The 12,128-nt window shown below is 44.7% G+C and overlaps 1 protein-coding gene across 1 annotated transcript in view; it reads right to left on the bottom strand.

The window, feature by feature from the left end:
- The window catches only part of RAPGEFL1 (Rap guanine nucleotide exchange factor like 1), a 46,666-nt gene that overhangs the window by 19,576 nt on the left and 14,962 nt on the right, over window positions 1-12,128 (bottom strand). Inside the window, exons 3-6 of the mRNA XM_083147248.1 lie at window positions 11,811-11,961; window positions 10,802-10,899; window positions 8,590-8,705; window positions 7,675-7,842 (exon numbers count right to left, since the gene is read on the bottom strand). Coding sequence (XP_083003374.1) covers window positions 7,675-7,842; window positions 8,590-8,705; window positions 10,802-10,899; window positions 11,811-11,961 — 533 coding nt within the window. The remainder of the gene's footprint in view (window positions 1-7,674; window positions 7,843-8,589; window positions 8,706-10,801; window positions 10,900-11,810; window positions 11,962-12,128) is intronic.

The raw sequence follows: 12,128 nt of genomic DNA, 5'->3' as shown, positions 1-12,128 counted from the left end.
CACACGGGGCGACTTAATCCTTGTGCTGAGCAATGCAGTTCACCACAGATCGCTCAGCACACATTGCTGACACACATGCTATGCATAACGACGTGTACTGAGAGACCTCTGCTACCAGTGCTCTAACCATATAACTAGATTTACTGCATACTGCATGCTTGAATGATCTAGCCATAGCTAGGACTGCACATCGCCGTCACTGGGGGGTATACACACGGAGCAATCCATGCTTAATGGACTGAAATCACCCTGTGTGTAGGGGACTTTAAACCCGGTCCGCAGGACCCCAAACAGTGCATGTTTTGCAGGTCTCCTCACAGAGGGGCAGATTTATTAAGCTCGATGATAAAGGGGGAAATTTACTAATATGAAAAACCTAGTTTTTCGTATTAGTATTTTCCCTACGACTGCATAGGACTGTTTCAGTCGTATGCAAAGTCGTGTTCCGGAGGGGGATTTACAAAGCAGTCATATACGACTGCTTTGTAACCCTCCGATGTCGTAGGAATTCGTATTAGCAGCCGTATATACGGCTGCTAATACGAATTATTTGTAGGCAGTCTGCACGGATCAGTCAGATCCGTGCAGGCTGCAAGGTGTAAAAAAAAATGAAATAAATAAAAAAAAAAAAAAACTGGCGTGGGGTCCCCCCCACAGCCGAAACCAGCACCAGGCTGACAGAGCCTGGAGCCGGTAATTAAAAATCAGGGAACCCGACAAATAGGGGTTCCCTGATTTTTAACAACCAGCCCCAGGCTCCTGCTCTGGGGCTGGTTCCCAAAATACGGGGGACAAAATGACTAGGTGTCCCCCGTATTTTAAGAACCAGCCCCAGGCAAAACCAGCCAGCAGGGTAATGCCACAGCCGGGGGGAGACTTTTTATGCAAGTCCCCCCGGCCAAAGCATTAACCCTACCGACCAGTCAGCCTGGCCAGGGGCCCTGGGGGAGTGGGGACCCCCCCAATAAAGGGGTCCCCCCCCTCCAGGACTTACCTGACCAGGCTGAAGCCTGGTGCTGTCCTCGATGCCCCTGGGCGGTGGGCATCGAGCTGATAGCGGTGTAAAAAATAGAACAAACGATTGTTTTTTACTGTGGCACTACAAGTGCCAGCAAGCTGGGACTTGGAGAACCACAAGTCCCAGCCTGCTGGGCATTAAAGGGCCCGCTAGGTCTTGTAGTGCCACAGTAAAAAAAATAGTTAAATAAAACACACTGACACCCATTTTAAATAAAAGTTTAATACACACATTACACACATACTGATACTTACCTATCTTGATCCCGTTGGTAGGTCGCTGGCTCCGGTGTCGGCGGCTCTGTGTCGGCGGCTCCGTGTCGGCGGCTCCGAGGTCGGCGTCCTGTCCGAGGATAATCCATGTTGGACCTGTGGAAGGAAATCCAACTCACCCAGGTCCTCCATGGATGGTCTTCTTTCTTCATCTGTCGACATCCAGGTCTTCTGGCTGCTGCTGACGACTTCCAGCAGCTGCCGGCATCTCCCGCGACGCTCCCCGGCTTTCAGAGACGGAGAGATCCTTCCTCTTCGGCGTCAGGGCTCAGAATTAATTCTGGCCAATCAGGAGCCGCCTAGCCGCCTAGCGGCCAATCAGGAAAGACCTTTCCTGATTGGCCGCTAGGCGGCTAGGCGGCTCCTGATTGGCCAGAATTCATTCTGAGCCCTGACGCCGAAGAGGAAGGATCTCTCCGGCTCTGAAAGCCGGGGAGCGTCGCGGGAGATGCCGGCAGCTGCTGGAAGTCGTCAGCAGCAGCCAGAAGACCTTGATGTCGACAGATGAAGAAAGAAGACCATCCATGGAGGACCTGGGTGAGTTGGATTTCCTTCCACAGGTCCAACATGGATTATCCTCGGATAGGACCCGGACCTCGGAGCCGCCGACACGGAGCCGCCGACACCGGAGCCAGCGACCTACCAACGGGATCAAGATAGGTAAGTATCAGTATGTGTGTAATGTGTGTATTAAACTTTTATTTAAAATGGGTGTCAGTGTGTTTTATTTAACTATTTTTTTTACTGTGGCACTACAAGACCCAGCGGGCCCTTTAATGCCCAGCAGGCTGGGACTTGTGGTTCTCAAAGTCCCAGCTTGCTGGGGAGGCTTGCTGGCACTTGTAGTGCCACAGTAAAAAACAATCGTTTGTTCTATTTTTTACACCGCTATCAGCTCGATGCCCACCGCCCAGGGGCATCGAGGACAGCACCAGGCTTCAGCCTGGTCAGGTAAGTCCTGGAGGGGGGGGACCCCTTTATTGGGGGGGTCCCCACTCCCCCAGGGCCCCTGGCCAGGCTGACTGGTCGGTAGGGTTAATGCTTTGGCCGGGGGGACTTGCATAAAAAGTCTCCCCCCGGCTGTGGCATTACCCTGCTGGCTGGTTTTGCCTGGGGCTGGTTCTTAAAATACGGGGGACCCCTAGTCATTTTGTCCCCCGTATTTTGTGAACCAGCCCCAGAGCAGGAGCCTGGGGCTGGTTGTTAAAAATCAGGGAACCCTTATTTGTCGGGTTCCCTGATTTTTAATTACCGGCTCCAGGCTCTGTCAGCCTGGTGCTGGTTTCGGCTGTGGGGGGGACCCCACGCCGTTTTTTTTTATTTAATTTTTCCATTTTTTTACACTGAAGCCTGCACGGATCTGACTGATCCGTGCAGGCTAAAACGCAAATAGAACAGGAAAATGGTGTTCTATTTTCCTGTCGTATTTGCATGGGTGTTTTACACCACTAAGCAGCCGTATTATCAGTACGGCTGCTTAGTAAATCAGAAACCACCATTCTTTTGAATGGTGATTTCTGTCGTATCCTATCGATGGTGTAGACATTCGTATTTGTAAATACAAATACGAATGTTCCATCTTTAGGACTACGAATTGTTGTATTTTTGGGATTGTAAATCCCGAAAATACAAATTCGTAAAAAAAAGGGGTACTTGTTTCCTATCTGGGCGCCCACTAAGTAAATTGAGCACCATGCTATTCTCCGTAGTGAAATCTGATCGCATCGCATCGTACACATACACGATATTGAACGATGCGATGCGATGCGATGCGATCCGATTCGATTTCCCATAGGAAACAATGTTAAATGGCTCAATTTAGCCAAATTATCATAGGAACAATAGTAAATGGGCCAAAAACACCCCTGAACATTGAAATGTCCCCCCAAAAGTAGTTGACGCCACCCCACCATCAACGTGAACCCGAAGCGTGGCGAGCGCAGCGAGCCCGCGAGGGGCGGCGGTACGCGTCCTCCGACCTTTTCATGCCCTACTATCCACTAGGGCGTGGAGTGAGAATAGAATAGTGTGGCGAGCGCAGCGAGCCACCGAGCCCGAAGCGTGGCGAGCGCAGCGAGCCCCGCGAGGGGACGCGGATACCTTCACAGGTAAACGCGTCCCTTTGCGGGCTTCCCAGGTGTCCGCGTCGCCATGGACACCTGGGAAGCCCGCGAGGGGACGCGTATAACTGTGAAGGTATCCGCGTCCCCTCGCGGGGCTCGCTGCGCTCGCCACGCTTCGGGCTCGGTGGCTCGCTGCGCTCGCCACACTATTCTATTCTCACTCCACGCCCTAGTGGATAGTAGGGCATGAAAAGGTCGGAGGACGCGTACCGCCGCCCCTCGCGGGCTCGCTGCGCTCGCCACGCTTCGGGTTCACGTTGATGGCGGGGTGGCGTGAACTACTTTTGGGGGGACATTTTAATGTTCAGGGGTGTTTTTGGCCCATTTACTATTGTTCCTATGATAATTTGGCTAAATTGAGCCATTTAACATTGTTTCCTATGGGAAATCGGATCGCATCGCATCGCATCGCATCGTTCAATATCGTGTATGTGTACGATGCGATGCGATCCGATTTCAGTACGGTGCCGTACGTAGAAAACCTGGGCGCCCAGATAGGAAACAAGTACCAAAAAAGGTGTATTTCTCCCTACGAATACACCTTTTTTCTACGAATCCATTTTGGTAAATGTCCCCCAAAGTGTCTGGTTTTTATCACCGGCCAATCAGCTCCTAACTGTGAAGTTACAGGCTTGGTTTGAAAAATGACAGGTAGGAGTTGATTGGCCGGTGATAAAAACCAGACACTTTGGGGGAAATTTACTAAAGGAAATGTGTAAAAAATAGGTGTAAAAATAGGTGTATTTGTATCCAGAAATACACTTATTTTTGACATTTACTATCCTGAAAATACAGCAATTCGTATTCGTATTGATAGCACATCAATACGAATACGAATTGCCATATTTTTGGGATAGTAAATGTCAAAAATAAGTGTATTTCTAAATACAAATACACCTATTTTTTTACAAATTTCCTTTAGTAAATTTCCCCCTTTATCACTTCACCGAGCTTAAGAAATCTTCCCCAGAATCACAAATCAAATAACTAGCTTCACCTGGGAATCTTTTAAAATGTGTCAGTAAATAATGAATACAGTGGTGCTCCTGTTAGGTGAGCTGGTAAATGTGGACAGAGTTTGAGAACCACTGCTCTATGACAAGGTAAGCCACTTGTAAATTGAGGACCATATTAAGCAGTAAAATTAGAATGTGAGCTGGAAAACACTTGCTTTGTTTTACAGAATTCTTGGAGTTGATACTTTTATGGAATGGTGTTGGATTAGGGTTAGCAATAACTGTAATATTTCAAAATTATGAAGAGGACTTAACACAAGTAGAAGTGAGTTTATTCAATTGTTGCGTGTGGACCAGAACCTCCATAGTAAACATAGCTTATTTAGACTTGTAAAGATTGTCCACGGCCGCTAGAATGGCAGTAAGGCCAGTTAGACACTGGCGACTGATCGGCGGGACCATGGTCGACGGAACTTTCTCTGCATTTTTTGGTGCCGAATGTCACAGGGGTCCCCAGGGACACTGTATATATGCACAGTGTCCCCTGGCATGGCTCGCTATGCTCGGCACACTATTGTATTCTAACTTGTCCACTTGGATAATAAATAATAATCCACGTGGACTGGCACCATGTGTCTGTCGACCATGGTCTCACCGATCAGCCGCCGGTGTCTAACTAGCTTTAGCAACCGCCGACTATCTGTACACGTCTAACTAAGCCAGGTCGACTAAGGGTGGCCATACCATGGTCGATGTAAACCCCGCCGACCCGGCGTCCGGATACCTATTCAATCAACTAATACAGTCATAGTGGACATTTGATGCCACATCTTCCTCCATTTCTAAATACATAATAACGTTCCCATTCTCTTTATTTTATCGAGAAAACCCACAAGAGCATACTCGGCCAGCCCCTTCAACTATACGGTGACACTCACAAGCATTGACAGGGTGCTGCTCAGAGACATTATCTGCACTCCCCCCGCCTACACAGCGCACACATCCAGGCACAGCTGTATGCTCATGCTGTGACAGCCCCTCCCTCCTATCACTCCACACACATTCAATCACGTGCACAGAGAGTGACGGATCCTCACTAGCAGTGACAGACTCCTACTCTAGAGATGCTACCCACCCCCAATATCATGCTGGAGCTCTTGTTCTGAGCTTCAGTACACATTATTTTGCATTACATATTTGCTTCATTTGATTTTCCATTGTTTCATTGAATTTAGAGTTGACATACCAAATAAAAGACAGCGCCTGATTGGATGAGTACTGCTATCATTCAAATTCAAAGAAGCTTTTCAGTTTGTGTGTTGGACACCCAGGTTTACTAATGTCTTGCTTTATTTATATAGTGCTAACATATTTGTGCATCGTGCAATGCTGAACAATCATAGATGGTTTCTTCATCTAACACAGTGGAGCTTACAATTTAGGTTCCTTATCACAGACACAGAAATAAGCCAAAGAAAGAACAATTTAGCTGGAAGATATCTAAACGAAATTCTTCATCCAATTAAGAAACAGAAGGCCTAATTCAGACCTGACGACATGGCTGCTAAATTTGCTGGCCGGGTTATCATCGCTAGACTGTGCATGCGTACGGCCCGTAGTGGGCATGTGTAAGGCTATCCTGCGATAAAATCCTGCTACTTTTTTGATGGCTGGCCATTCGCAAGCTGATTGAAAGGAAGCAGGAGTTTGTGGGTTGTAACCGGACGTTAGGAAAAGTGCAGGTGTGCCCAGGTGTTTTAGGGGAAGGTGTGTGACGTCAGCTCTGGCCCCGATCAGCCTGTTACTATAACAGCCACCGAGGAAGTCCTGGACTATGCACTAACTACATACAAATCATTCGAAGGGGACTGGCTTTGTGAATGGATTTGCAGCAAATCTCCAATCCAGCTTCTTTTCTCGAGCCGTGCTAAGCAAATAGCAGGCTTGCACAGGGCGGAATTTCACTCATGTGGAGTGGCAGCTATCTGAATGCAGGGCTCCAAAAATTAGCACCGGTACCATCAGGTCTGAATCGGGCCCTGAGTCAGACCCTTTATTACATATGTCAATAATATCAGCCTGCCTATTAGATCATACATATGGCCAAATGTTGTAGCCTGCACAAATTTTCTAATTCCAATTTTAAGGCAGAATTTTTAAAACAAAACCAGGCTACAGTAATTTACAATTTGGGATACAGCAATCTTCTTACATCTGCATGACAAATACTGCTAAATGAACCTTCTCAACTACAAACCACACCACCCCATCTCATACTGTAATCATGGTACTAAAGCATAGCACAGGAATCAGTTTCCTCCACATACAATAGCAGTATAATAATTGTATTACATACAGTATATTGTATGTGCCACCCCAACACCACTCCTCTCAGGGTATTGTATGTGATAAGAAGTATCAGCTTCTCATCACATACAGTATCAGCTTCTCATCACATACAGCATGGGTCCTCAAACTGCGGTCCTCCAGATGTTGTGAAACTACAAATCCCACCATGCCTTGCCACAGTTTTGCTATAAGGGAGTGTTAAAACTGTGGCAAGGCATGCTGGGATTTGTAGTTTCACAACATCTGGAGGGCCGCAGTTTGAGGACCCATGACATACAGTATCAGCTTCTCATCTCATACAGTATCAGCGCCACCCCAGCATAGCACAGTAGTCTCCTCACCACACTTTGCATCACATACACCATATACCTTCCTATCTTGTGGCACCCGAATCAATCTATATAGTAACAAAGGGAAACCTCTATAATATATCCAATCATAAAAGTAACACAATCCTAATGACAATGTTCCTCCCTCCAGGGCCAGAATGGTGGGGGCTCACAGGCAATGAAGTTGTGGGGTTCCTCACGACTAAAATAGCTGCCAAACAAACCCCGCCATCCATGTGCAGATAGATACATACATACATACATACATAACAGTCACAGAGCAGCAGCCTAGGCAGAGACAGCAGGCCGGAGGCAGGGGCAGTGTCTTGTGAGATTTTACTTTGCTATCCCCAAGACTGACTTGAGACGGTGGAGCTACTCTGCAACCACTGATAATGAACAGCTAAGCCCCATAGTGTGGGGAGCCATAATGTGTGGACGGCAGACTATCACCTCAATCTTAATCCGGACCTGCCACCCATACACAGTAACAGTGCCAGCCTCCTCATCACATTCAGCAAATGGACCAACCCTGCATAGCAAACCGCATCAGTCTCCCTATTATATATTGTGAGCTAACGTACATACTAAATTAGACACACTTTTTTAATGGAAACTTTCACTCACCACCAGCGCTGGTAACAGCCACCAAGATTAGAGGCTCCTCTCTCTGTCCCTGCTCTTCGGAATACTGAAGTTTCTCTGAAACAGAGCTGAGGATGTCGGAAACTGATGCAGAGAGGCGACTCCGAATGGTAACATAAGAATGGTCGGGCATGTAGACCCTGCAGAAAACTGACAGCAAGATAAATTAGATGACACTGTCAGAATTTAATTGAAGTACCATAACAAATATAGGAGAACAAAAGAAAAGTGTATATTGTCCTCCTTTACAGTGATAGAACAGAGTCCACAGGGTGGCATGGTTATAGCAGAGAATATATAATTCCTGGCTTTTTCTACCATGGTATGATATAAACTTTAGCCAGAATGAAGTTATGGCTTATATCCAAAATGCATAAGGTTGTATCTGTAAAGAAATCACACAGAATAATCCTGCTGACAAAAAGGCAGAGACCATGATGGACAGATGTGTCCATCATCTGCTGTCTTGTTAAGCAGCCCTTCTAGTCGCGACTAGTCATTAGCCTGTTTTCTAACACTGAGCACATTTTTTTTGCAAATGATATGCAGAATGCCTATATTTTGTGTGACTGCAGCTCTATCTGCATATAACATGCTACGTCACAGTTCGTATCCATATACAGCCGCAGTCGCATAAATAATATAGGCATACAGCATATCATTGTAATCAGCAGTCTGCTAGCAATAATAATAGGAAGCAAAGATGCCCAACATTAGTAGGGGAACTGCCAGCTCACTAGGCATCTTGCGGTGCATGGCATATTAAGGCTAGATGTACGAAGGCGCATCCTATATGTAGCAGCAATGGTCCAAAGGTACAGCTGTAGCTATACACTTTCCTATAATGCGGTAATGTAAAATAAATTATGCTAAATTGTATAAGGATGGAAAACTTACTTTCATCTGAACCCCTGAATGCCACCCGTGGCTGCAGGCAAGAGTCAATCCGTCGGAAATGGCGGAAGAGTGGCTTGACCTGTTTAGAGCAAGGAGCTGCACTGCCATCTGTAAGTCTGAATGAAGAATATGACATGTTGTGAGGTGACCTAAAAGTGACTATCAAGATTCAGTATGCTTTTTGATATTAACAGTATCCCTTTTATATTGTTTACTACTCCTATTAAAATAAAAAAGAAAGAAAGTTCTTTTCATTTTATGTCAAAGCCATTGTGTAATTTTGTACTTGGCTGCATTATTCTGACACTGTGAAATGGGAATAATGACACTGGGGAACCGATATAATTGCTTGTGTAGAGTTTGATGGAAATTGCATCTAAATTAAAGAAGCTAAAACAGTGTTTTGTTTTTGTTAATATGTAAGCTTTATAGACACCCTGATATTTGAATTGTGAGGTGGCTAGTAATTTTCCCATTTTATTTCAATCTGATGATGGGACTTGAATAGGAAGAGATCCCCCACAAGGATTGTCTGGGAAGGGATGAGGGATGGAATATTTCTCATACATTTTTGAACTTTTCTTAGTGTAGACATTCTGCTCTATTTGTCATATTATTTATAAATGACCATACATGGAAACATTCCTGCAATGACACGATTTTATATCACTAAATTATATCTTAAAATGTTAGAAAAAAATCTTTTGGAGACGTGATTTCCCAACAGAATGGGCTTCTCTACAATATCAAACAATATTTTTTCTCAGCTCCACTGCGCTCTCTATAATCGCTGCCTAGTTCTTTGTCCAAGGAGCACCACTCCTTAATACACACACAACCAAAACAAGAAGAACAATAAACCGGCGCTGATTAGTCAATGGTGACTTGTGAGCATATGTCCTCTTTACTATCCACAAGTTCTACTGGAATCCCAGTGGGTTTCTTATTGGACCACACTGACCTGAGTGTGGATCCCTATATACACATAGCGTTTTCTTTATCCAGACTTCCTTATTCCACCACTCCTCATGTCACAATTGATCCCAAAACTGACCTGGGAACTTGTCCCTATATTCACGTAAAGGTATCTTTGGATAAAGCGTATTCTCCAATATACTCTAAAATCAACCAGCAGTACACACCATTCGCATTAGGAAACACACTGACCTGTATGTAGGTCCTTATGTTCACATAGCGTGTCCTTTAATCGCTCACTCCTCCTTGAACCAAAGTATGGGCGGTAGCAGGATTTTCTCCAAAGCAAGTTTAATTCCCAGATAGGTAAAAACATACAATAAAATGTAAAAAATATACTAAAAGATGGGAGCTTTTCACCAATAACACCTGTATATTCCTCCTCACCCGGAATGAGTCGGAATATTCTGTGATGCCCTGATGGTAGGGTTGATATCGGTCTCCCCTGTGTCCAGCGTCCCTGTACACCAACGCGTTTCTGACGTCACCGTCCTTCCTCGGGGTGTACTAGACACATGAAGGGGACATGTGTCCCATCTTTTAGTATTTTTTTTACATTTTATTGTATGTTTTTACCTATCTGGGAATTAAACTTGCTTTGGAGAAAATCCTGCTACCGCCCATACTTTGGTTCAAGGAGGAGTGAGCGATTAAAGGACACGCTATGTGAACATAGGGACCTACATACAGGTCAGTGTGTTTCCTAATGCGAATGGTGTGTACTGCTGTTGGAGTATATTCGGAGAATACGCTTTATCCAAAGATACCTTTACGTGAATATAGGGACCAGTTCCCAGGTCAGTTTTGAGATCAATTGTGACATGTGGAGTGGTGGAATAAGGAAGTCTGGATAAAGAAAACACTATGACTCAGGTCAGTGTGGTCCAATAAGAAACCCACTGAGATTCCATTAGAACTTGTGGATAGTAAAGAGGACATCTGCTCACAAGTCACCATTGACTAATCAGCGCCGGTTTATTGTTCTTCTTGTTTTGGTTGGGCTTCTCTACAATGTTTAACATTGTTGTGGTCCTGCATTCTTGTTGTGCTATTGTATAGGACTAAATAACTGTAAAAAAGACTGTATCTAGGTACATTTAAAGGTGCAACATGCAATGTATATCAAGAGAATGGGACATTTAAAGTACATAAGGAAACGAGCCTAACGTTAAAATAAAACTGAAAAATGTGTCAAATCAAGGAATGTGAAATGGAGGTTTAACTGTATTTATTTTACCTAAGTTCAGCTGTCTCCACCAAACGATGTAACCTAATGACACTTCCCTCGAGCTGTGGAAGGTTTGGAGCGTCCCGCATCACCAAGACATAGAAATCCTGCAAGGCAACAAGGTAATTTGAGGAAGCCAGGGAAACATTAGTAGCTCTTTCTCAAGTCAGAGATCCCAGAGCATGAACTGTCTCCTGCTCACTGTGGAGACAGTCATTGTGCGCAAAAATGAATGTGTCCGCTGTGACATCAGGTACACTATAATATACACAGCATTGTGACATGCAAGTATGCCTCATAATATTGCAGATTATGCCCTTACTAGTTAAGTACCAGCCCGTAGAAATACATCATAACAGTAATGTCAGCGTCGAGAAAGCCATCTAGTGGCCACCACTGCGCACAACACTTGAATTCTCCCTATAGGAGTGAGGAGAAGCAGTAGCCTTTTATTATATAGGATGACTATATGGGTACATTCACTAAAGCTTCTAAAAATGAAAAGAGGTGATGTTTACTTAGCAACCAATCAGATTCAATCATTCCATCATTTCTCGATTACATACTAGAAAATGACAGAGCCAGATGCACTAAGCTTCAAAATTGATAAAATGGAGGGTTATAAACAACCAACCAATCAGCTCCTACCTGATAGTTTTCAAACACAGTCTGTGACATGGCAGGTTGGAACTGATTGGTTGGTTGTTTATCACTTTCCATTTTATCATTTTGAAGCTTAGTGCAACTGGCCCAGCCCAGATTCTGAATGGGTGCTATGGGCAACATACCCCTACATACTTAATAGTAGTGTGCGATTCTGTGTCCTCCTGTACCAAAAGTATAGTAATGTGGGACCCTTGGACCATGTGTTCACTAAAGCAACATGTGACCATGTGTCATTATATCATGTAGCATATGGCTATGTAACGTCAAGTACAGCAGTGATTGTTCCTGTGTAAATTGTCCCTCTGCCCTTGTGAGGAATACTGTGCCTCCTCCTACAATATTCTGGTCTAACCTTGATTAACTGGAAGCTTCTCTCCTCTTCTTGAAGAGAATCCTTATATGTGTCCAGTAGTTGTAGAAGAGCGCAGAGCACAGCCTGCTTCTTCTGCAGAGTATCGCTTCCTTCCCATGTTGGAGAAGTATGCCGGCTACAGCCGCAAAAAGTGCTCAAGTTAAGGAAAACTATGCCAAACATGAGAGGAAAAGAGGGTCATATCCAGCTAACTATACAAAATTAATAAGAACAGTATTTATAATTGTGTATAGAGAAATTCAATTTATTTCACATACAAATCAATATATCCATGTATTTTTAGCACAGGCTGCACAT

Source organism: Crinia signifera, chromosome 6 (genome assembly GCF_055691185.1).
Source record: "Crinia signifera chromosome 6, ASM5569118v1, whole genome shotgun sequence".
NCBI lineage: Eukaryota > Metazoa > Chordata > Amphibia > Anura > Myobatrachidae > Crinia > Crinia signifera.
This window is presented reverse-complemented; position numbering and strand designations above follow the sequence as displayed.